A 27,073-nucleotide genomic window follows, 5' to 3' on the forward strand; every position below is an offset into this window, starting at 1 on the left:
AATTAATAATTAATGATTAATCCAGTGAAATTAATTTGGTCATTAACAGGTGGTCCAGTCTTTTTCCTACATATTAACTGAAATAAACATGCTTTTGTAAATACTGATATAGCCATGTGTATGTTTATAAGTTATGTTTCTTGTTACATTAATAATAAGAGAAATAGAATGGAAAAAATAATCTTCAAAAAGGTGATATTTGCTTAATTTTATTTGAGCATTTTCAACACATGACAGGTTTCCAGACTTTTTAGAAGAGAAAGGCAAAAGAATAAAGATAGAGCCAGTGACTCTGCCCCTAGCCCTGCTCATGTAATTTTTCTTAATACTTTAGAAGATTGTGCTGTGAACTTCTTAAGTGCCTTTACCACTCAAGTGAATTTAATTGTCTTTCTATCTGCTGGCACTTCACGATTGTTTCTCCAAAGATTTTTCTTTTAAACCTACATTTACTTTTGTTCTGTTATAGATAATAGGGTTGTGGGATGCTTGACTTTATTATGTGTATTTCTGTAGACACTTCTTTTTTCTGCTGTCATCTGTAACATGTGTCCAATTTGAAATGAGAAATGGGAGAATCATATTATAATTAAGGTTCCTGAAGCCTGAATTAACTTTTGATAGAAATGACTTGTATAATTTGACAAAATTCTACAAGATATTATTTCTCATGCAAATAGCAATTTATATTGAGTTTCAACTGATAAACTCTTCATAGAGTCAAAGAAAATTACATAATTGAGAATTTGGGTGATAAATCAAAAAATAGTAATTAAATTGAAATGAAAGTAACACAGACTGCTTTTATACTCATTTGTATGTTTGACCTGGTTTGCATGTGTTTTCACAGTTTTTTAACTGTTATTTGCAGCTGGATATTGCGTGATTACATACATACTTGGAGTTGGAGACAGACACCTGGATAACCTTTTGCTAACAAAAACAGGTATCAAATCATGGCCACCAGTAGATGTATATATTTTATATGCCGGTGATTTTTACTGTGGAATCTGCTTAGTAAAACAAAATAAGTTGCATAAAACGAAATAAGTTGCAAAATGTGGTAGGCACATTGCATAAGTGAAGAAAAGTCAAATAGTCTTTTTTTTTAAATGTTTATTTTTAAGAGAGAGAGAGACAGAGCTCATGAGCACAGGAGGGGCAGAGAGAGAGAGAGGGAGGAGAGAGAGTCCACAAGTGGAGGAGGGGCAGAGAGAGAGAGGGAGACAGAGGATGCAAAGCAGGCTCTGTGCAGAAAGCAGAGAGCCTGATGCGGGGCTTAAACCCACGAACTGTTGAGATCATGACCTGAGCCAAAGTTGGATGCTTTTACCTGACTGACCCACCCAGGCACCCCTGAAAAATCATATAGTCTTAAAGTCCCTTCATATGGTACCTTTGAAAGAAACTCCCATTCTTTATTTTTTTTAATTTTTATTTATTTATTTATTTTGAGAGCACAAGCTAGGGGAAGAGGGGTGTGTGTGTGTGTGTGTGTGTGTGTGTGTGTGTGTGTGTGTGTTTGTGTGTATGGAGAGAGAGAATGAATCCCAAGCAGATTCCACGCTCAGCGTGGGCTTAATCTCACGACCCCGGGGTCATGACCTGAGCTGAAATCAAGAGCTGGACACTCAACTGACTAAGCCACCTAGGTGCCCCCAAAACTCCATTCCTTACAAAGAATCACTTCAGTAGTAATTCTGTGGGTGGTCTTCTCGCTCTTCCTTCTGAAAATGCCACCTTTGGGGGAAAGCCCATAATAATGTATGCAAGCAGTTGAGTTAGTGTTACTGCTTACTTACAATGTTACTTACTTACTTCCTTACTTACAGCTCTGTTAGAATGAGCTCACATTAACCCCTGTCTTTAATTTTTTGCTTTTCCCCTTGGAGTTCCATGGAATAATCATTCTCATCCCCCTCTTCGTGATAATTATTTAGCCCCTTGGCTTTAACACCATCTTGAAGCAAACAACTTTCAAACTTACAGCACTGTACTTTAGTCCATTTCATTAAGCTTCAGACTGAAATATCCAACCACTTACTTGACTTCCAAATTATATGGTCAGTTGTAAAAGTTGTTCCCTTCCTCCACTACCTGCTTAATAATACCTGCTCCTCACCTAATTTTTTCCCATCTCAGTAAATTGCAACATCATCCACCCAGTTGTTTAAGCCCCAGGCTTAAGAGTCATTTTTAATTCCACTCTTGGCCTCATTTCACATATCAAACCTATTAGCAAATCTTGTCTACTCTTCACCTCCAAAATGGATCATGAAGTTATCCACTCTCTTCATTTCCACTCCTTTGACTCCATTTGAAGCCACTGCCATCTTTTGCCCAAACTATTTGAATAAAATCTGAACTCTTTACTGTGGTGCTTGTGGCTTGCCCACACTGACCAATTTGATTGTGTAATGTCAATACTCCTGCCTCAGACTAATGCCCTTGTTTTTCTCTCTGGAAAGCTCTTCTCTCAGATCTTTGCAAATCTGACTTTGGTTATTGAGTCTAAGTTTGAGTGGGATCTCCTTAGAATAGCCTTTTCTAACTCTCTGATCTGAAATGGCTTCTGAAATGTACTTGCCACACCACCCTTCTCCATTACTCTCTATTATTGTTTCAGTTTCTGTAAAGCACTTACCACCAGCCAAATTTATTATCATTTTTTGTATGATAAAACAAAGATTTATTGAGCAACTGCTGTGTGTCCGGTATTGTTCTGGGTTCTGGGGATACCAAAATGAACAGAACAGACACAAATCCAGGTCCTCATGGAGCTTGTTGATCTCATCATCTTCTCCCATTCAGGATGCAGGTTCCATGAGAGCAGGGACCTTGTCCATCCAGTTTGCTACCATTCCTCCAGAACCTTGAACAACACCTAGCTAAAGTGATTGATAGATCACTGTTGAATTAATGAATGAGTAAATAATTCTTCTCTTCTGTGTAGTCTTTTCTTCCCTGGGCTAAATAATTCAAGTTTCTTCAGTCTTCCACAGAAAATAGATTTTAAATTACTCTTAAAATGGTCTCTCAGGTAAGAACATTTTCTGTTTTGTTAGTATTCCTCCAGATTGTGATACCGAGAATTTAACACATCAAACGTAATTTAATATATCAAATGTAGTCTAATTATTAATATATAATTATTAATTCACAGAATCTAGAATTTCATATATTAGTGTGAAAAATTATCTGTGACAGAATTTGCATGTGGGATTCATGTCTGTGTCAAGGCCAGGCTGTCCCTGTAGTAACTAGGACCATAGAATGTTGTGGAGGTTCTCGCCAAATTTGCCAGTGTAGCAGAGGATACTTAGAAAATGTTATGGTGTATTTGGAGAGAATTTTAATTTGGAAAAAGTTTTCCTGTGTTGTTCCTTAATGCTCTGATATTTTAATTGAATCTTTTAACCACAAGAATCGAAGTACCAAAGTGATTCTGTTTGTTTTTGTATTGAAATTATTTTATAATTATTTTATAACTATAATGCAATTATTTAATGTATAGAGTGCCATTACATCTATAATGTTATTTTCACATATCTTGTCACATACCTTGTCTCTTCTTTTGGAAATTGATAAATAATAGACCTTTTTCTTTTGGACTTTGAGAACTGCTCTGTCTTTGTGTGTGTGTGTGTGTGTGTGTGTGTGTGTGTGTCTGTGTGTGTGTGTGTGTTGGGGATTTTTAAAAATAAGATTTGGAAATCAGAGTCTATTTAATACACTTCTGTGGTCCAGTTCACAATTAATTTGTTTTAATGGAAATAGAATATAAAATTTCAGAAGCAGGTTTTAAGCATCTTGTCACCAGTTTTCCACTAGAGGGTGCTCTAAATATGACTTTAAAAATCAAAAACTTACAATGTGCTAGATGAGAGACATGTTCTCTTTCTTTTGAAACGGCATTTCTTTTGGTTATTTTTTCTTAACTGGTCTTTAATTATTTCATTATTGATATCATACAGTTAGCATTTTAAGTCTTACTTGCTAGGATTAATGCCTTTAATTTTCAAGTTTAGTTTTAATGAAATTAGATTATATAAGGAAATACCAATTATATCAGGACAAATGCAAGTATGATGTATTCCTCAACCTCTAAAAATTTGTAATAATTTATTTCAAAATGTTTTGTGTTTATAGTCATTTTTTACTGACAGTTTATATTTCAAAGTGGTTTTTACATAGGTGATATAATTAGACTTTGTATAATTTAGACAAGTATTACATATTAAATTATATACATGAATTTTGAATGTGGTTCATTGCAGGAAATACACCTTAGAACTTGTAGTTAAAAAATGCCTCAAGTATCATGAAGCTCCTCCATTGTGAATTTGGGTTCCACTATGTCTTAGGCACAGACTGTGACGTATTAAAACTTTAAAACTTTAGATTCTCTTATGTAACTCTCCAGTCTCAGTGTTGATGGTGCAGTTTTTATCATAAGTAACATTGCTCCCATTCTTCAGAATAAAATACCTTTTGTCTTCTTATCTGCCAGCTTGAGCAGGTGTAGTATCCATGACTTTGCTTTCAGATGAAAGTGGTTTGGAATTGTAAGTAGAGTTCCACTGATTCTTCTGTGCCCAGTTCCTTGTCATGAGAGATGGAGCAGAGAGGAAGAAGATACTTAGATTTCATTTTATTGGGGATCTCTTGGAGATTTGCCCCCAACACACTGTTCCACCTGTAAACTTAGATGAGACACAAGAGGGTTAGATTGATAACTTTAGAAGTGTGTGGAAGAAAATGTTTCACTGCATAGAAAGAATTTCAAAATGTATACAACAATAATGTGCAAAAAGGCAAAATATGAGACTCAATTACAGATTTCCCAGAAATTTTTTTGCCTGGGTTTATTGGTGTGTTGATACTTTAGCTTGGTTGAAGTATCCTCAGCTTGTCCAGCAGAGGGCATTGTGTGTCCACCATAAATGTGACAGTCTGTTAATTCCTTTGTCAGTGTATTGCCCTGTGGTCACTTATAACATTGTTTTCCTGAAGCAAATTTGTAGTGTATGGTATTTCACTTATCAATGCAGTGATGTAGCATTATTTGGGCAAGAAATTAAAAATTTAAGCTCTAGAATGGGATTGGAAACATGAATTTCTTTCAGAGCTGGTATCCTTTGAGGAAGCTTTCAGAAGTTTGTTCAGGGTTATTTGATTGTGACAGGACTCAAAGCCTGATTTGGGTTTATCTCAACTGTGGGGAAAAATTTTTTTATTGTTTATTTTTTAAAATTTGAGGGGGAAAAACCAGGACTGGTATAACTGAAAAACTTTATTGTTTATGATTTACAGACTTTATAACAGAATGAACATTTATATCAGTATATAAATAAGTGAAAAACATTCATAAATGAAAACAAGGAGCTAGATATCTGTAGTAAATGGAAAGTTCCCTGTAGTTCCTGAGGATGGCTCTTCTAATCTGGAGCTGTCCATTTGTACAGTGAGAGGAGTGGTGACTCTTTGTCTGTCTCAGCACTTCAGAGTAATGCTCTCTGAACCTTTTGTCACAAAGCCTGAAGGTAAGAAAGTCATTGTTCCCTAATTGGAAACTTTTCTTCATCATTCTTTAACTTTATGTCAAATTAATGCACATCCTTTTTTAATTCTGAGGAATAGTCTCACATAGGAGTTAATGTGTCAGGATCTAAAGTAAACATCTTTAGTTTTAAATTGCCCCTCCACCATTGGGTGACTTTGGGTAAGTCGTCTCTCTCTATGACTCAGTCTCTTTTCTGAATGTGCCCATAAGAATAGAACCTCTCTGCCTGTGGTGTGTGAGAGTTGAATGAGATAATGTGGGCAAGGTTTTGTACGTATTGAGCATATAGTCAACATTTCTTAAGGACTGGCTAGCTATTATGGTTTTCTTTGTTGGTTTACTACCAAGAAAGAAGAATGCCTTCCTTTTTTGGCTTATGTAGCTTTTTTATTTGCAGTCATAATTTTAGAGATAAAAATATAATTAATGTATTTCAAAAATTTCTTTTTCCCACTCTTAAAAATACAAACTCCTTTCAGTTACTGCCTTTTAAATTCTGTTTTGATTGGCTCTTTATTTTAGTAGTGTAGGAAGGTTTATGAGAGAGAAACAGTCAATTTTATCATGGATTTAATGTTATTCTTTCTGTTTTAAGGTAAATCTTGATATTTTGAAAGTAAATATGTTTGTTTAAGTGTTTTATTTTTTTCTTAGGGTATAACGCAGTAGTTCAAAATCTTCTATAGGGAGAACTTAGTTACTACTCAAATGGTGATGCTTTCTAAGCTATTTGTATTTAAGTTAATTAGTTTGGTAGGTTAAAAATACTGTAAAATCTAAATCTATAGACTTACTTTATTAAAAAAAATATTTAATGTTTATTTATTTTTGAGAGAGAGAGAGTGTGAGCACAGGAGGGGCAGAGAGAGTGGGAGACACAGAATCTGAAGCAGGCTCCAGGTTCCTTCAGCATAGAATCCCATGCGGGGCTCAAACCCACAAACCATGAGATCATGACCTGAGCCAAAGTCAGACTCTGAGCCATTCAGGCACCCCAACTTGCCATTACAAAAAAATTATTTATTTTGATAAAGAGAGTGGGGGAGGGGCAGAGAGAAGGGGGGAGAGAGAGAGAATCCCAAGCCGGTTCTGCCCTGACAGTGTGGAACTTGATGTGGGGATCAATCCCATGAACCATGAGATCATGACGTGAGCCAAATTCAAGAGTTGGACAATTAACCGACTGAACCCCCCAGGCACACCGAAATCTATAGATTTACTTTCTTAATGTGCTTGTTTATTCCCTGGGACTTGAGAGAAAGGGGCATAAAATGTTTTATGCAGTTGGTAGGCACCTAGTAAATGCTTTTAAAATGAACAAATGATGGGGCGCCTGGGTGGCTTGGTCGGTTAAGTGTCCGACTTCGGCTCAGGTCATGATCTCACGGTCCGTGAGTTCGAGCCCCGCGTCGGGCTCTGTGCTGACAGCTCAGAGCCTGGAGCCTGTTTCTGATTCTGTGTCTCCCTCTCTCTCTGCCCCTCCCCTGTTCATGCTCTGTCTCTCTCTGTCTCAAAAATAAATAAACGTTAAAAAGTTTTTTTTTAAAAATAAAATGAACAAATGAAGTTTTTTCATGTTATTTTTATCCATCTTTAGGGTTTCTAGAATAATCTGTTTTCCTGCCTAAACTTATTTTTACTGTAGACTATAGACATAGTATTTACCAGTTTGTTTTTTCTCAGTTGATGTATGCAAAAGAGAATCAGGCACATAACACCACCCCTTTTTAATCCATAAATACTTTTTTAGTCTCTATTAATCATTACTTTAGATGCTTAGACAATGACAAGGACTCACAATCATGTGAATAATTTTCTTTTCAGACATTATTTAAAATATGATATTTTGAAAATTTCTTGAATTTTCAGTATCAGAAATCTGGCAGTCTTTTTTTTTTTTTTTTTTTTTTAACATTTATTTATTATTGAGAGAGAGACACAGAGTGTGAGCAGGGGAGGGGTAGAGAGAGAGGGAGACACAGAATCTGAAGCAGGCTTCAGGCTCTGAGCTGTGAGCACAGGCCCAACGTGGGACTTGAACTCACGAACCATGAGATCATGACCTGAGCTGAAGTCAATCACCTAACCAAATGAGCCACCCAGGCGCCCCTGGCAGTCTTCTTATACTTAATGAAACCTATCATAAAGAAATTGTTAATGGTGCCTTAAAAGGTGCTAGGTTTTTTTCTTGTTTGTTTGTTGTTGTTGTTTGTTTCTTTTTTAGAGAGAGGGAGAGGGACAGATGGGGAGAGAGAGAGAGAAAATCTTAAGCAGTCTCCATACTCAAGTGTGGAGCCTGATGTGAGACTCAATCTCACAACCATGAGATCATGACCTGAGCTGAAATAAAGGTCGCTTCACCAATTGAGCCACCCAGGTGCCCTGGTGCTGTATTTAGAAGGACATTGTTTCCTCTCATTAGAAGTAATAGAAAATGATAAAGTGCTATATATACTCTTTATGCCTAAGGAGCTGAAAATTACATCACGGAGAAAGTAACTTAGTATGAAGAATGTGCTGGGTTTCTATGAGCTACACATTCCAGTAAAAGTACGCATTCCAGCAAAAATACCTGGAAGCTGAAATAATCAGTGCCTTTGCAGGTAATACATAGGTTGGTTAGATTGATTTAGGTCAGATTGTGGAGACAAACCAATCTGTTTACTTTTGTATCACCTTTTATATGGCAAAGCTTGATTCATTGAAGTAAAACAGTAGATTAGGACATTACTTTTTTTTATGTAAGTTTTCTTATCAGGTGATATATTTCTTAAAGCTGGGTAGACACTGTATTTGTTTTGTAATACATAATTTGGAGGGGGTTAATTTTTAATGAACTTTAAAGCATTCAAGTTCCACCATAGACTAGCAACCATAAACCAGATATAAAAAGTTAGGACATTTTTATAGTGACCCCTCGAACAAAAGAGCTGTCAAATTTAAAAGTAATGGGGTTGCACAACACAGAGAAACAGTAACCATTGGTATCAAGTATGAGTTTTTATTCACTGAAGTGATTCACCTTGCCACTGTGTCTTCCATAGTGATCTAACAATAAGAGTTGTATTAGTCAATGTAAAGTAGATCAGAAGTCCTCAGACTTTGTCTTGTATCAGTATCACCTGGAGAGCAACTTAAACTATAGATTGCTGGGCCCCAGGCTCAGTTTCTGATGCAGCCTGGATGGTAGGCCTGAGAATTTAAGTATCAAAGAAAACTACCTGAAAACTATCTGAAAACATTATTAAAATTCTGAAAGTTTGTATATATTTAGAGGCTGGATTCTCTTCTTACTTAAATCAAAATAACACAGTAGAAAGAAACAAATATGAGAATCTAGCAGTCACCTATTAAACCAGACATTAAAGAGGTTTGCAAAATGAAAGGAGTGCCACTCGTCTTATTAATTTTTTTGTATTAGAAAAGTTATTATTCATAAAAAATGTTAAAATGTTCACTTATTTTTAGATTAATATTTTTGGAAGGTCTCAGTTTTAATTTAAAATGCAGGAAATATCTATAGAAGTAACCCAACTAAGACTTATTTGGGTCTTCAGTAATTTTTAAGAGCATAAAATTTTACACAAAAAAGTTTTAGAATTAATATCAAAGGCCGTTTTTTAGGTTTTTAAAAAATCTATAAAGGGTTTCTGTTCTGTTTTAGACATTAAAACAGTTCTGCAGAAGAAAAGAATATTGCAGGGAATAGATCCTTTATTGGCTTTAATAAGTGTAGGAAAAATGAAAATGAAGATCATTTAAAAGTTTTTCTTGAATAGAAATGGACTATATAATCAGATATACTACATAAATATGTTTTGCCCCCCTTTGATTAGTTAGCTAAATTTTGTTCCTATCATCAGAAACCTAAGATTTTAACAGTTGAATGTGAAAAAATAAATTATATGAAATATTTAGCAGATAATTGGAATGTCTATACTGATCTTTACTTACGTATGTCTTATTGTTTTCGTTACTCAAAAACTATTACTAAAAATATTTCATCATTACTGTGCTTTTAACTGTAAGTGAAAATAGCTCTAACCAAGTATATCATAAGGGCTTAACTAATAAGCATTGGGAACATTTGGAGTGTAGCTTAGGGAGCGTTTTAAATTCTAAAAATATAGGTTCCATTGTATCAGTAAATGGTTGTTCACTACCTTCTTTGTTTCTAGGTTTCATAATAGGGCAACTTCAACATTCACATGAAGAAACATAAGAAAAATACAACATTCACATACGAAATATAAGGCATTCTGTGGAAAAATAGTGAAATGTCAGGTTGTATGCCAAGAAACTGAAGACTGGGAAACTTATTATAGAGTAGAGTGGCAGGGAAGAATATTTGAATTGGAGAATTGTGTGGGATTTAAAAAAAAATTGAGTTTGGATTATAGGGAACAGAAGAAAATTGTCAAATAGAAGGTATAAGAGAGTTGTGCAAAAAATGGAGTAAGTACAATTTTGAGATTGGTCACATGTAATTATTGTATAGACAAAAGGGAAATTAAAAAAAACTGCTATAAAATACAGTTCATTTCAGCAATATCTTTTGTCTTTAATCCAAGAACTACAAATACTTTGAACCACAGTTTTAGAAATAAGTTCATGTCACTTATTCAAATAACAAGAAAATTTAATTAGCACATCTTATTCCCTTTGTATTGCAAGTCAGGGACAAAAGGAGGTGTTTGCAATCAACAAACATTCAGTTTGTTTTATGTACACTTTACCTCTTGATTGTTTAAGATTAATAAATTTGTTAATAGATTTGAATAAGCCCATACTTCCTGAATTTCTTAATTAAACATTTTTTAAAAAATTTCATGAAGTGCATTTATAAAATCATTGTAAGTTTCATTTTAGATATTAACTTTAAAAGAGCCGCTCCCTTTGGTATCTGCAAGGATGAATTTTCTTAAAACATTAATAGCCTCTTTTCAAAATACATGACTCTTTGAACTTGCAAAGCATAATAATGGTTTCATTGTTAGATACTGAATCTTTTATACCTTATAATTAAGCAGTAATCCTATTCTTTGAGAGTTTTCTTATAAGAAAGTTAGAAATATACTCTCCATTTGCAAGCAGTGATGCATAGCCCACACTGGACTTCCAGTAATGCCTGTGGTGAGACAGAGAAAAGTGGGGCTAGGTTTCTTATTAAAGGATGGAGCCCATTAAATAAACCATGTGTGATGGCTGATACAGTTTGATACTAGGATAGCATGATTTATTAAAAATCAGTTTGAATCAAAGAGGGGTCAGATAGGTTATCTGCTCAAGTGCTAAGTATCATTAGAAATTATATTGGTAACAGAACAAAACAGCATTTAAAAAAATTTTTTTTAATGTTTACTTATTTTTGGGAGAGAGAGACAGAGAGTGTGAGCAGGGGAGGGGCAGAGAGCGCGAGACACAGAATCTGAAGCAGGCTCCAGGCTCTGAGCTGACAACACAGAACTTGATGCAGGGCTCAAACTCATGGACCACGAGATTATGACCTAAACCGAAGTCAGACCCTTAACCGACTGAGCCACCCAGGCGCCCTGAACAAAACATTATTTAAATAATTAAACAAAACCAAGGAAAGCTTATCTGTACCTATAATGTAAGTTTTTCATCTCTTTACCTTTTGAAGGGTAGACTGGTATTTGTCTAACAAGGTAGAAAACAAATGGGAGCTCCAGAGTGAGAGGAAAGCACAGAATGAAGTGCTTAGCTTAGCTACAGGGAATACACATTTAGTTTAAGGAAATGGAACCCTTAAGAGAAGTTGATCAGGACTTTTTACCAAATAATGGAAAATCGAATGATAGCCTGCTTCCTTGGACCTTAAGCATTAAGAAATGATGCTTTCCCAGTAAATACTACAATTATCCAAACTCCTTGTTCTAAAAGTACTTTCTCATCTTTTTGGAATCATGAACTTCCCTTGGGGATTTGGTGAGGTCTATGGCTTTCCCCCCAAAATTAATTTTATTGTAGTTAGGGACCTCTGAAGTCCATTTTGGAATTCTGAAATGGTGTTTTTCAATCATGAGTAATACACAGAACTGTTTTAAATAGAAGTAAAACCCATTGTGCTGAGTTTATAATCTTAAATATGTACAAGGTAAAGCTGATACTAACTTCTTGTGTGTCTACTCTTCTATACTATAAAATAAAAATAACTTTATAAATTAAATCATGTTACAAACTAGCAAAATGCAATCCAACATTAATGTGACAGATGAAATAATATTGTAACTGAATGTCACTTGCCATGTGAATATGGTACAGATAGTATAGTGTGAGTTTGAGTTCAGAGCACTGTAAATATATCTCATGTGAATATTCTGAAACTACTTTTCTCTACTTGAACTACTTTATAACCTTCATTATTTCAGCATGCTGTTAGGTAATTTGAAGATATAACCAGTTCTGCTTCTCTTAGTGTTAGCCTGAAAAAGTTAAAGTAGCCTTGTTGTTTAATACCAACCCAATCAAAAAGTGAAATCACAGGATAGTACTAAGTAGTAAGGTAGCATCTAGGTGATCCAGACTCAGCCTGTATTAATTTTGTTGTAGATCTTAATGGAAATGAAAATACAAAAATTTTAAACAAAACAATTTCCCATAAGAACTATCATTTCCAGAAGAAAATTTCTTGCAATAGCAATGTTACTAAAAGGTGCCTAAGCTATAAATGTGAAGTTGAGGTGTCATTGGTTAAGTAAATGCAAAATAGCTACACTGAGTCCTTCTGTATGCTAGGGCATTATCCTAGGTTTCAGTACTATGCAAAAATAAATAAAGCACAATTCTTAATTATAAGACTCCTAATGGTTCAGTAAGAGTTAACTTTGGGGAGAAAGATAAGTGAAGAAATAATTTCATTATACACTTAGCTGAAGTGTTTTGCAGTAGGAGCCTCACTAGTAACTACTTACAAATGCTTGCTTAGTAAGCCCTGGGTGTGAGCTTGAGGAACCAATTCGCTAAACTGTTACTTTGTTATTTTGGAGAGAGCAAACCCTTTTCCAATTCTCTATAGGTTCCTTGCTCTCTCTATCTAATTATAATTCCTTCTCCTCTCACCTCCCCCATCTGTCATTTACTATACTAGATACACGCATTTTTTTTGAAAGTTCTTATGAGATTTTAATCATTTCTTCAATTTGAACAGAACATTTTAAGTGTGGTATAAGCTTGAAAAACAAAGACAAGGAGATGATGTGGAGAAATGGAAAACTAGTTTTCAGTGCAATAGTTACATTGTTAATGGGTAGTTTTTCTGTAGGCAGGTGATGATAGTGTTTAAACCTTCCAATACTTGTTTTGTCAGCAATCATAAGTAAGCTGTTGTTTCTTTTTATATATGAACTCCATATCCCAAATGTAGTACATTGTCTGCTGTCTACTCCAGTTAATTTTCAGTGTAGTTTTTTTTACTAATGCGTGAAAATAATGCCAGTGTCTACTTTGAATTTTACATAAGCTTAATATCATTATTGCCTTTAATCTGGACTTATTATTATTATCATTATTATTATTACCTGGTCTTGGCAAATCCGAAGTTCTCTCTCTCATTTTCAAAGTTGTATAGGATTTCCCGCTTAATGTATTATTTAGTTTTTCATTGTAAGAACAATGCCTGAGATGATTTGCAAATAAGATTGCTTATCCCTTTAATATTTAATTTTACTAATCCCTGGCAGTAGTGATCTCAGGTATAAGGAACATATAAATACCAATTCAGTATATTTTAAATGTCTTTGAAGTGGTACTTATTAATATTTCTTTTTGAGCAGTGTTTAGTATTTTACATTTTTTTAAAAAGTGGTATTCAAAGTATTTAAGATAAACATTTGTATGCGCCTTTAGGAGACATGGTCATTAGATATCATATAGCTTGATTTAGTTTTATATTCAGACTAAAATGTTTTTTTCCTCTAAGGGACATAGCTTCTTAAATGAGACAAGGCTATAGATGTAATCATTCTTGACTTAAATGGGGTTTTTTATTTTGCTTGACCCTGTCATCTGTAGCTTAGTTGGAAATAATAATAATGACAGGAGACATTTAGACTGTTTACTGTGTATCAGGTACTATTTTAAGATAACATATCTTTATCTCTTTTTAATTCTGTCTTATGAGGTAATCAACAGTATTAACCTATTGTGCAGTTTAGAAAGTGAGGATTAAAACATTAAGTGGCTTTGTCAGGGTCACATACCTCATCAAGTGAGACGTGAAGGTGTCACTCGTACTAAGGGGCAGTTATACCACTGACTCAGAAGGCCTGCCAGTGTGTCACTGTTCACCTGGGATTTCATTGCCATACCCAGAGTCAGTTCTGTGCCCATCATTGCCTTAAATTTCCAATAGTGACCTAATGATGGAGTATAACATTCACAGGTAACAGTAATAATGCACAGAGAAAGACGTAGGGGGTTTAGCTAATATGTTAATGGATAGAATTGATGTATAAAAATACTTTGCAGGATGGCAAAAGTATGCTCAAACTCAGTACATGTACTTGAAGAAGGAAAGTTTTTGGCTGCTCCCCTTGAGGGGTAGGGGGAACCTAAGCTTCCCAAATGCATGATGGAGGATAGGTTTTCACATAAAACAGGTCATATAATGTATCACAAGACAAACAAGAGTGGGAAGATTATACTAGGAAGATTTTAGGTTGTTGTTTTTTTAAATGAATTCATCCCTTCATTCAAAAGTGAGTGCCTAGTGTGCCAGAAACTATTCTAAGGCATGGGTAGAGTGATGTACGAAACGGCATAAATTCCTGCCTTGGTGGAGCTTGGGTTGTAGGATCCACGCGGCTACTCTTTGTGTTAAAATGTATGCTTCTTTTACACCTACTTGTAAGTCACAAAATGCTTATGAATTCGGTGGTGAATCATTCTCTAAAGTGAATGATCAATCACATTTTTACATGTCTAGTCTGTGGGCTTTGGCGACTCATGGAGAATTTGTCTTCGTGGGCACTGCAGTTGTATTCAGTTCTTGGTAGACATACATACTGTGGTTTCCTAGTTTGCAGCTAATGAGTGACATGGATTAGTTGAAAATGGTTTAGAAAAAGCGAAGAATATAATTTGCAATTTGGGGGATTTTTTTTTTTTTTTTTTTTGTGAGGGGAATAGTGAAAAGTTAAAGGATTCGTTTCAGAAATACTTACAAGTGAAAAGTTAAAGGATTCGTTTCAGAAATACTTAAAAGAAATGGTCTTCTGCTGTATGAATGGAGTTTGTGTAAACTTCAGGGTGAGAAATTTGCTGCAGGACACTAATTTCTGCTAGTACCTTAAGTTATGTAGCCTTTAATTGTCTTTGATTCTGGAGATCTTGAAGTAGAATATAGATTAATATTACTATGAGATTATTTTAACTGAAGTTTCATTTGAATAACTGCGTTACAATGAACTGCAGTATGCTCTTAAGGCCACACCCGAGCCTGGCTGTAGAGGATTAAATAATTGAATAGACTTCATCATGACTTAGTATTCGTTGTGAAGAGACACTGCATATATAATAATATGACATATTCCCTTCTCAGTTTTTAAAGATAACAAATGAGTTTCTTATCAACATCCAGGCAAACTCTTCCACATAGACTTCGGATATATTTTGGGTCGGGATCCAAAGCCTCTTCCTCCTCCAATGAAGCTGAATAAAGAAATGGTAGAAGGAATGGGGGGCACCCAGAGTGAGCAGTACCAAGAGTTTCGTAAACAGTGTTACACGGCTTTCCTCCACCTTCGAAGGTAAGTTGATTTGCTTGGCATAAAGAATTTTGATAAATTAATTCCATAGAGCAAGAAAAGGAGTTGTTCCAATGTATACATTCTTTCACATCACTCTTTCTCAGAATGACACAGACAAATGTATTTAAAAAATTTTTTTGTTTTACATTTATTTATTTTTGAGAGACAGAGCACAAGTGGGGGAGGGGCAGAGAGAGAATGAGACACAGAATCAGAAGCGGGCTCCAGGCTCTGAGCTATCAGAACACAACCCGATTGCAGGGCTCCGGGGCTCGAAGTCACAAACCGTGAGATGACCTGAGCCGAATTCAGACACCCAACCTACTGAGCCACCCAGGTGCCCCGGTATTTCTTAATATACGTTTGATGTCTGTTTTGATAAACAGTCCGATAGCAAAAGAAAGAAGACTCTCTTGCTTTCCTACTAAATATTCGATTGCTAAATCCACCAAACAAGAAGCAGACATTACACAAGATTAGGCAAATATGGAAGCTTCAAAATCAGTGGGTTAAAATCATTTTAATAAAATATACTGTGTTCTTTGATAGTGCTGGAATAGAGAAAAGAGTAAGAAGCTTCATAACCATTCACATCTCCCTGAAGCCAGTCTGGAAGGATTATAATCACGATATTGAGTTGTTTAACTTCTCCCAAGCTCACTTCCCACTTTTTTATCAAAGAATGAAGCATTTAGTTTATTTAAAGTGATATTAATCCATTCATTTTTATTCTTTAGCAACTTTATCAGCCTTGGTTTTGGTTGCTCTTCAGGAGCATTCAGAAGTTTGTTAAATGATGGAGTAATAAATGTTACACATGATTTTGTCTCCTTTTAACACCTCATCAGTCGTTTTGCTGAAGGAAAAAGGTTGATTTTTCTCTATCCCTTCTTTTCTCTCCAATGCCATTCCATCTCTGCTTTCTTCATCCTGGTTTACTTAGAACTTGTAACATCATATATCATCAGGAAAAAAGTAAATTAAGTCAGGTTGGTTAAATTTAGGACATGGCTCTGATGGTTAGTCAAAAATGACGGGATCATTTGACTCTAAATCCATTTTCAACTTAACTTTGCAAAAATGAATATTCTTAGTCCAATGAAAACTCCCAGCCCTGGAGACCTACTATCTTCTTTCACGTCTTCCAGATGAAATTATAACCAGTAGACAGTGAGCTGCCTATGCACATGGGTTCTGTCTTCTTTGTCTTTATAACCTGTTACTCATATGGTTAGAACGTAAGACTCCCAGTGTATGGTTGTTAAATGAATTTCTGCTTCTTATCTGGGTTGAGACCATGTTCCTGGACGATGTTGATGCAGTTGGTCCTAAGAGAGTGGCTGTACACTATTAATTAGATTTCATCTTGGCAGTGACTCATTAGGCCTTCATTGTTAACTCAGTCTGTACCATGTGTCACAAACTCTGATGTGCATTTTACAAACAGTCACACTATTTATCCTTTAGGTGGCAGAGTGACTCAGTTTTGCTTTCAGAAATGCTAAAACAATAATGGAAGATGAGTGCTCTGTGATTTGTCTGGTGATGCAGAAACACTTTCAGAGAGATGAAAGTTGCACTTTAATATCTTAGGATTTTTAATTTAAAATAGTCCAAGCTTCCTGAAAACTAGATGGAACCATGGCATTCTCGGTAAGGAGGCAGACAGAATGATATGAAATGATAACTAGAGAAATGTCAGTGGTGCTCTGTCTTACTGAAAGCAGAAGGAAAACAATGTGCTTTATAAACTGTCATTGATAATGGATTAGTAGCAATTCAGTAGAATGGAAAAAACAGAGGCAGGTTGTTAATGTGGAGCCAAAGTTAACTTTTATCACTGCTAAGAAAAATCACAGAGTAATCTAAATAATTTTATGTTAAGTCATGAAAACTTTTATTTTTTATTTGTTTTTAAATGTTACTATACTTTGGTTAAGATCAGCTGGACCCTAATATTTGGTTCAACATTTATTTTTTAATGTTGTATTTTGGAATATGGTTCTGTTAGTAAAAATTTTTCTTTATGACATGAGAATTAACCTGATAGTTGAGTCAGTTTGGAGCTAAGGTTACTTGACACTTTTATTATTAGGGTTTGGTTTCATGGTTTCTGTTAATTGTTGCTCATTTCCTGCAACAAGAAGCCATTACTAACATTTGACCACATAAGTAGAGCAGTCTGTTTTGAACTAAGTTGTGAATGCTTACAACTGTATAGATGTTAGAACACATTTTATGGTGTTATGATTTTCATGTAACAAAATATATTATCTTTTACTAAATAATACCTATTAATTATATGCATTCCTATTTTTAGTATTAAAGGTTTTCACTGAAAAATTTAGACCATCTTTGTATGACCTTATATTTTTTCTTGAAAATGGTTTTAAAGATTTCTAGTGACCTTTAAATCTATTTTCTGGGTAGGATATTGAATGACTACTCAGAATGTATACTTTCTGTTTGGGGTCGCTCACCCTATCTTAAATGGAAAATGCAGGTTCATAGCAGCAGGTGTAAAAGTTAAGGTTGTGACAGATGTTCTACAAAATAATTGAATGTTTAAGCTTCTTATAGACTATTCCTTATTTACATTTTGTTTCCTTTTGCTACAATAATAGAAGCATGGGTGGTTAACTTAAAACCAACAGATAATCCAGAAAACATTAATATTTGCCTTTTTAAAAAGAAACACACATATGTTTCCACAAAAACAAACATTTTAACATGGATCCTGGCTGTCCATTAAAATTGCCTGGGGGAACTTTAGGGGGAAAATAGTTTGGGGACCCATCTGATTTACTTGGCGTGGGATTGGGCTCAGGCATTAATATTTTTAAAAAGCTCCCGGGTGAATCTAGTGGGCAGCCAGTTTTCAGAACCTCTGAAATATCCCCTTTGAAGTTGAGCCTTGTATTCCCCTCCCTGGGTTACTCTGAATTTACTCTGAGATTCCCTTATGACAAGATGGGAAAAAACTGTATGGTCAACAAAGGAGAGTACAAATAATTGAGGGTTCATTGAAAGAGCATATTTTATTCATGACATAATACATAGCAGGTGGCTGTACTCTGCTGATGCCATGGTCCTTGCAGCCCTCTCAAGTGGATCTTCTTTATTTCCATGTCCTACATATTGTAGAGCTTAGAGAAGGGCTTGGTGCCCCCCTTGCTCCCTGCTGCAACTTCCAAATGATTTCTTTCCTTGTTTTCTTAAGGAAGAAAAGCATAGACACACACACTGTGAGATCACACCAATAGATATCCTCCCCATTGCTAAAAGTCAGGTGTCTCTCTGTCATGTTCTCTTCCTTGAAAACTTGTATTGTCTACTTCAAGACTACTGCTGTGACTTCCACATTCACATACGTGGTCCAGCCATGACCTGACCTCTGAGTGCCTTGTCCTCTTCATGTAGTACCAGCCTTGTCTACTGCCTCTCATGAGTAACATTAATTTACCCCTCCAAAATCTCAATCACCAGCTTTCCACTCTGACCCACATCGTCTATCCTTGCAGCTCATTTTTGGATTATACTCCTTCCTGGAAGACTTCAACCTCACTGATAATGTCCAGTCACCATTACACCATATAAAATTACACCATATTAAATCTGCCTCATATTCTCACTTTTCTCTTTTCCCCACTGAATTTTATGCCCTCAAGCTATAATCACTGCCCTTCTCTCTAAACTTTCTTACACATTTTTATCCAGCCCAATAACCTCACCTGCTGACACTTCATGTCTAATCACAACTCTGTTCCTTCCTGTCTCATGTGTACAGTGCAACAGCTGTACGTTACTGAAGAAACTTCCAACAGCCATGGTGTTCTCACCATTGGTTTTAAGTAGCGGTTCTCAGCCAGAGCTGTTTTACACTCCCCTTTTCCCCAAAGCACATTTCACAATGTCTGGAGACAGTTTTGGTTGTCACAACTAGGTGAGTACCTCTGGCAACTGTCTGGTGGGGAGAAGTCTGGGATAGTCCTAGACATTGTACTTCTGCCCTAGTTCTTTACTCTTCACAGAGCATTTGTTTTAAAAAAGTCTATCTTGGCGTCTGGGTGGCTCAGTTGGTTAAGTGTCTCACTTCGGCTCAGGTCATGATCTCACGGTTCGTGGGTTCGAGTCCGTATCGGGCTCTGTGCTGACAGCTCAGAGCCTGGGGCCTGTTTTGGATTCTCTCTCTCAATCTCTCTCTCTCTCTCTCTCTCTCTCTCTGCCCCTCTCCCACTCATACTCTGGTCTCTCTCTCTCAAAGATAAACATTAAAAAAAAATTAAAAAAAAAGTCTTTCTCACTGTCTCCACTAACCTTCCTTTTCTTCCTTCAGCGTAAGACTTCCAGATGTACCCTATCAAAACTAATTTTATCGAGATAAACTGTCACCTATACCAAATCTAGTGGCCACTTTGCTTTCTTGCCTCTTGACACAGTTGAGCACCCCTTTGTTCCTGAAAACCTTTTTTCGATTTGGTATAACCCACTCCTCTGTTTTCTTTTTGCCTTGCTGACCACTTCTGCTTCTTTCCTGATTTCTTCCCTCTTCTGTCTGACCTTTACATATTAAACTGTCTAGAATTAAGTTCTGGATCGTTTTCCCCCCTAAACTCCTTTTCAGCATTTTCATCCACACCTGTGGCTTTAGTTAGGAACCAAATGCTGGTGTTTTGAACTAATACCATCGGCCCTGATATCCCCCCTGAGTTCTCTGACTGCCTACTTGATGTCTTGACTAAGAGTCTGGTAGGCATTTCAAACTCAATATGTCTAAAACAGAATATTATTGATCCTCAGCCCCAAATCCTGCTCTTTGTTCATTCTCTCTTATTTTGGTGAATAGTAGTTTCCCATTGCTTAGGCTGAATCCTTGGTGACATTCAGTTCCTCTTCCCCCTCTCCCTTGCTCGTTGAAACCATCAGCAAGTGTTATCCACTCCATCTCCAAAGTACATCCAGACAACATCCATATTGTTTCTTTTCTACCTGGACATCTGTGAAATAGTTTCCCTACCTCCATTCTTAGTTCCTACCAGGTGGCCAGTGAGAGCTTTTATTCATTTATTTTTATTTTCTTTTTGAGAGAGGGGGAGAGAGAGAGAGCGAGCAGGGGAGAAGAGCAGAGAGAGAGAGAGAAAAAAAAAAGAGAGAAAGAATTCTAATCACCCTCCATGCTTAGTACAGAGCCTGACACAGGGCTCGATCCCACAACCCTGAGATAATGACCTGAGCTAAAATCAAGATTTGGAAACTCAACTGACTAAGTCACCCAGGTGCCTCTAGGGATATTCTTGACAGGAGAAGAAGCTGCAAAATTCTAACACACTGCTATTTTTTCTTTCTTTCCCACTCTCTAGGTATTCTAACCTGATATTGAACTTGTTTTCCTTGATGGTGGATGCAAACATTCCAGATATTGCTCTTGAGCCAGATAAAACTGTGAAAAAGGTAACTTTTATATTTTCTACTTTTTATATATAAAAGATGTTAAGGTTTTAATAACCCATTTCCCCTTGATGTCCCTGGCTCTAGACTCTTAAGTAACATAAATTAAGAAAAAGAGCTATTGTATAATTACTTTTTACCTTCCAGAACACAACAGCCTCTTAGGTCCATGCAGCCAGCTCTGTTCATACCCACAGTCACATGACTAGGTCATTGCATCTACAGAGAAAGCTTACTGCTACAACCATTGCTCTTTTTTTTTAGAAAGTTGTAGCTCTCCTTTAATAGTCCTGATACGATATCTGATGCCTGGCACTCACAGGCTATACATGCTAAGGATCAGAGACAAAATATTATAATCCTGTCTGGGACAAGCCATTCTATATCCTTCCCATCCATACCTTGGTTACCAGAGTTTTTTTCCATGTCAACAAAGTAGAGACATCCCCTTTAACTCAGCCTCCAAAGAGAAGAAAAAAGGGTAGTCGTCATATAGGTGAACAGTGATTCAGACTTGCCTTACCATGAATTCTTTGTTTTTTGTTTTTGTTTTTGTTTTTTAACATTTATTTATTTTTGAGACGCAGAACATGGGGGAGGGGCCGAAAGAGAGGGAGACACAGAATCTGAAGTAGGCTCCAGGCTCTGAGCTGTCAGCACAGAGCCAGATGTGGGGCTCAAACTCAACAAACCGCGAGATCATAACCTGAGCTGAAGTCAGATGCTTAACCAACTGAGCCATCCAGGTGCCCCTGTTTTACCATGAATTCTAACAAGAGGTGGGAGGAAGGACAACAGATTTGAAGATTTTTATCTGAATTAGCTTCTGATTCTCTGATTCAGCGGGTGTGTTGGGGGTGGAGTATATAAAGTGCTTTTTTTATATCCAGAGATAACGTAAGATCGTCTTCAATATCAGTATGATAATCATTATTGAACTTGAAAGAAAGAGAGTAAAACTTTTTACCTTGCAGAAGTATACAGTTACTCAAGGACAGTAGCAGTCTCTGAGATGGAGTCTCTGTGGTGGTTGAAAATAATAATTGGAACCAAAAAGCTCTAAGTTCTGACATAACCGACTCCGAACCAACTCCAGATTCCTCTGGATTAAACATTGTCTTAGTCTATTTGGGCTGCTGTAAGAAAGTACTAGAGACTAGACGGCTTATAAACAACAGAGAAACAAATTTCTTATAGTTTTGGAATCAGGAAGTCCGAGATCAGGGTGTTTGTATGGTCAGGTGAGAGCCCTCTTTGGGTTGACTTTTTGTTACATCTTCATTTGGCAAAAAATGTTAGGGAGCTCTGTGGGCTCTCTAAGAGCACCAATCCCATTCATAAGGGTCCCATGTTCATGACCTAAGTGCCTCCCCAAAGCTCTACCCTAATATCTTCACATCGGGCATTAGTATTTCAACATGGATTTGGAGGAGACACAAATATTCAGACAATTGCAAACATAAATGAGAATCCCTTTTACTTGGTTTTATAAGTCTGTCACAAACAATGAGGGGTTTTAATGTAAATATTGTTCGGTCTTTTAAGTAAATTATCCTCTTATTAAAACTGCATTTATTATTGTATCCACAAGCACTGTTTCAATAAACACCCTTTTCCCCTTAGGAAATAGACTACTTATCACACTGGTTTTTGGCATGGCTTATTTTTGTCATTTATTTTTTATTTATGGACTAAACCTGGTCATCAAGAAAAGTAATTGGTTGATAAAAATTTAAAATTTCCTTTACTATAATCGATGGGTGCACTAGATTCCAAATACTATTTTTTTTTTTTTTTTTGCATTGATATATTCAGGATTTGTTTTGCTGTGTATTTTAAATCCATTTATCTCTGGTTATATATTCACTTTTCCCTAACTTCACTTGTGTTCAGAAGTCAAATTATGAAAATTCTCTGATGGTGTTTGTCAAACTGAGTCTTCCAGTTTCTTCTGCCAATTAAGTTATGTTGTTCTTGTTCTTATTAGATCTTCTATTCTCTTTTAGAAAGTCATGATTTTACTGTATAAGGTCATTGACCTTCTGTTAACAGTTGTCTTTGCGGCCCTATCTTTTAACACAGAAGTAATTTATTTTGTGAAGAAAAAAATGCATGTATGTATTAGTTGTTTGCCTTTAGATGGGTACTCCTTAGCTGTTTTCTGATTTCAATTAAGTGAACTTTGAAAAAAATGTATTTCACCAAATATCTCCTCAAAAGGGTATTTCATAAAAGGTTTTCTTTGCTTTCTGCTCTTTTATTAAGAATATGAAGTAATTATTTGCAGCATACACTTGACATTAAAGTCCTGATAATGTTGTAAACTTATGCTGGAATAGGCTAAAATTTATGTTTCATATATTTCATTTTTTAAGAAATGTAAATATTTGGGGCGCCTGGGTGGCTGAGTCGGTTAAGTGGTCGACTTTGGCTCAGGTCATGATCTCAGCTTGTGGGTTTGAGCCCCATGTTGGGTTCTCTACTGTCAGCACAGAGCCTGCTTTGGATCTTCTGCACCACCCCTCTCCCCGCCCCTTCCCAGCTCATGCTATATTTCTCTCTCTCAAAAAATAAATAAACATTAAACAGAAAAAGTGTAGATTTTTATACCTTGTTGAAATAACAATTGCTAACATTACTTCGAAGTCTTACCACTTGGAACATTTTTGTGTTGGCCTCATGAATAGAAGCTAACTAGGGAAATAGAGTGTAGCAATTTGAAGCTGAGAGAAGGAGAGATTATTTAAATTATTCGAGTAATCCTAACAAAGTGCAACAATATTTTCCTGTCTCCATAACTTAATTTAGTATATATCAGTTTTGTTTTAATTTTTGAAATTGCATACTTATAGATGGGATACATAATATTTTTGTTGATCAGATTTGTTCATTTCTTATAAAACCCAATTGCCCAAAAAATGTGAGATGGAATCACAATGTTTTAAACACATGGTCATCAATCACAGACATCAGTTAAGTATCTGGTAGTAGTAGGTTAGTGTGCCAGTCTTTGCTATATGCTGTGGGAAGCTTGCACAGAAGTTGCTTTAATCCTTTTAATAATTTAGAACAAACTTATCCAAGTAGTCTAATAAAAATAATGCATATTGATAAAAGCAAAGTGTTATAGTGCTAATATAACTAAAGCATAATGGATAGACTAATTTTCAAAAATGAACAAACAGATCATACTAGTTTTTTCTTTAGATAAATTTTATATGAACTACTTAAATCATAAAGAATACAGATGTTCATGTAACAAACACCTAGTAATCACCATCTGTATTTAAACATTTTGCCCTCTTTGCTTTAAATCCTCTTTTATTAATGGATCAAAACAGTCATTAGTGTTGAACTGCACCCTACCTGCCTTCCTCTAGTCTAAGGGTGATTATTCTCCTACATTTAGTTTTATCCTTCTCATGAATATTTTTTCTACTTCATTCATTCACTCAACAGTATTTATTGAGCTATTTATATTTACTGTATCTCAAGCACTATCTTATTGTTTGAGTTTCAGTAATAATAAAATAAAATTTCTTGCCTTCAATGAGGAGCTTACCTTCTAATAAGGGAAACAGAAAAGAAACAGGATAAAGTAAGTTAAAATATGTAACATATTAATAGTGATTAGTGTTTAGAGAAAAAATTAAAGTGAGGGGAAAATGAAATGTTGAGTTGGCACTGATTTTGAAAATTTTAAGATTTGTGGCCAGGAAGGGCCTCACCAATTAGGTTTGTCAGCTCTTTCTGAATAAATTAAAAGGAGGTATTTTATGAACCTGTGGTATGGAAATAAGACTTCTTAGCTCTGTCCGACTAGATTGTCCTAGTGAATAAAAGGAAGTTAAGATATTTGAGATAAAAGACCTGTGTATTCAGAAACTGATGTAACATTGTATGTTGACTGTACTTCAAGTAAAAAAAAACAAACAAAACTGTATTTCCTAGCAAATCACTCACTTTGTTACCAGGGAGAGTGTGTTGAAAAAAGGCAATTGCCTATCTACAGGGAGTTTTGAATTTTCTTAGCTTTTTGATACAGGTGAGTCTCTATTTAGAAGAAAAAAAAAAAAAGAGAAATAGAATAGTTTAATGGATAAACATCACCACTTAGCAGTGCTTTTTCATTCGTGTTTTTCTTTAAATGAGTAATAAATCTTTTAAATTGTGGTAATGAGTTTATTCAAAGGAATTTAACAAGATAATACTGTTTTGTGTTGAAGAATAAAGGGATATGTTCTTTCTCTAAATTGATCTTTGACTAATCTGTAAAACAAAAAATTATATACATATATATTTGTATGTATACATATTTTTATGTATACACATATTTATAGTAAATATGTGTATGTATAACTGAAAATCTACAAATTGAAGATCTGTTTCGAATGACCTGTAAAATTAAAATTCCTTGGTGCCTACAAGTTATGTTTATTAAAGCATATAAGCCATAATATCCACTCTTAGGGAGTTTTGGTAATGTAGGTGTCATTTTTCTTTAGCAGTCATGTGTCCTATTACAAACAATTATAGCATTGATTCTCTTTTAGCAGTAGTTGGATGGGGGTTTCAGTTTTTATCATTTTTCTTTTTAATTACTCTTTATTTTAAATTCTGGTTTTTATTCAATTAAGGGATTTTTTAAAATTATTCTAATGCAGTTCAGATAATCAAATGAACTCAGCAAGGAAATACTGTTTAGATTAAAACTCTTTCTTTCACCTTGATGAATGAAAAGTGTTCCTTTGTTGTAATCACTTTTGTGATTGAATAATTATTACAAGGAAAATTTTTTTATTCTAATAATTTAAATAAAAAATTTTAATAGGAAGTGTCTGCTTTTATTATTTTAATGAAAGTTACTCTTATTTCAGAGATGCTAAACACTAAATTGTTTTAAGCAAAAGTCTTTATTAACGAATGCTAAATTAGTTTCGCAATGATGTGTTTTGAGCTTTCAGAGACAAAGGGTAAAGATTAAGTATAAATGATATCTCTGTGCTCCTTATGAAAGACAATATAGTTTAAATTTATTTTCTTAATGTTTATTTTTTAAGAGAAAGAGTATACAGAGTATGAGTGGAGAAGGGGAAGAGAGAGAGGGAGATAGAATCTGAAGCAGGCTCCAGGCTCTGAGCTGTCAGCACAGAGCCCCACAGGCCTTGAACCCATGAACCATGAGATCATGACCTGAGCTGAAGCTGGACGCTTAACCAGCTGAGCCACCCAGTCGCCCCCAAAGACAATATAGTTTAGTCTAGAAATGTGTGTTATGTGGGGAATAGCTCTACACCCCTGAGAGTGTGGATGCAAGAAGAGTGTACATCAAAAGGTTATTGAAGACAAACTCAATATTTAGTACTAATTGGAATGTTAGAGACTGTGTTTGTGCATGTTTGTGTGCATGCACACATATAAATAGAGCTTAACTATACAATCTGAAGAGCAAAGAGAATATAGCTTGAAGAAAATGATTAGAATCTTAAGGACCTAGGGGACAATACCAAGTAGGCCGGTCAGTATATGTGATACCAAATCAACCATTTATATGCAGTTAACCTTAACTTCATTGTTATAAAAGATTATTTTTTCATATTTGGTAAATAACATCTTTTTATGCCAAATATATATATTGTTTGTGTTGCAAGCGCATATACAAGCATTTAAGTTTTGATCAATTGGCTGAAGTTCTGATTCTTTTGATCTGTAGTTTTTTGATGCTTTTAAAAATAGTTCCAGACCTGTCAGACATCTTTCTAAGTCAAGGAAAATAAAGGATTAAAATCAAAGAAGAGATATGCCATTAATTGGGATTCAGAAATAGGAGAGCTAGTTCATTCAAGATAGACTTTCAGAGGCACCTGGGTGGCTCAGTCAGTTGAGCATCCTACTTCAGCTCAGGTCATATGAGTCACACGAGCCATACTTCAGCTCAGGTCATACGAGTTTGAGCCCTGAGTCAGGCTTTGTGCTGACAACACAGAGCCTGGAGCCTTCTTCGGATTCCATGTCTCCCCCTCGCTCTCTGCCCCTACCCTGCTCACTCCCTGTCTCTCTCAAAAATAAACGTAAAAAAAAAAAACTTAAAAACAAAAAAACCCAGACCTTTAGATGTCCCTCCGCTGAATCGTCCTTCACTCTTTATGCCCACCTCTCTTGTACTTCCCCAGCCTGAAGCTGTAGAGCTGTTGGGTCATTTGGTATACCTCCGATCTAGCAAAGAGATGAGCACCGTTCCACGGCCATGGTTGTTGTACTGTGTCCTTCTTCGTTTTTCTGGTAGTTAAAT

At 35.5% G+C, this 27,073-nt stretch overlaps 1 protein-coding gene across 1 annotated transcript in view; it reads left to right on the plus strand.

Moving 5' to 3' along the window:
- The window catches only part of PIK3C3 (phosphatidylinositol 3-kinase catalytic subunit type 3), a 145,479-nt gene that overhangs the window by 102,772 nt on the left and 15,634 nt on the right, over nucleotides 1-27,073 (plus strand). Inside the window, exons 21-23 of the mRNA XM_060613717.2 lie at nucleotides 872-946; nucleotides 15,165-15,333; nucleotides 20,694-20,784. Coding sequence (XP_060469700.1) covers nucleotides 872-946; nucleotides 15,165-15,333; nucleotides 20,694-20,784 — 335 coding nt within the window. The remainder of the gene's footprint in view (nucleotides 1-871; nucleotides 947-15,164; nucleotides 15,334-20,693; nucleotides 20,785-27,073) is intronic.

This window comes from Panthera onca, chromosome D3, assembly GCF_046562875.1.
Source record: "Panthera onca isolate mPanOnc1 chromosome D3, mPanOnc1 haplotype 2, whole genome shotgun sequence".
In the NCBI taxonomy this organism is placed as follows: domain Eukaryota; kingdom Metazoa; phylum Chordata; class Mammalia; order Carnivora; family Felidae; genus Panthera; species Panthera onca.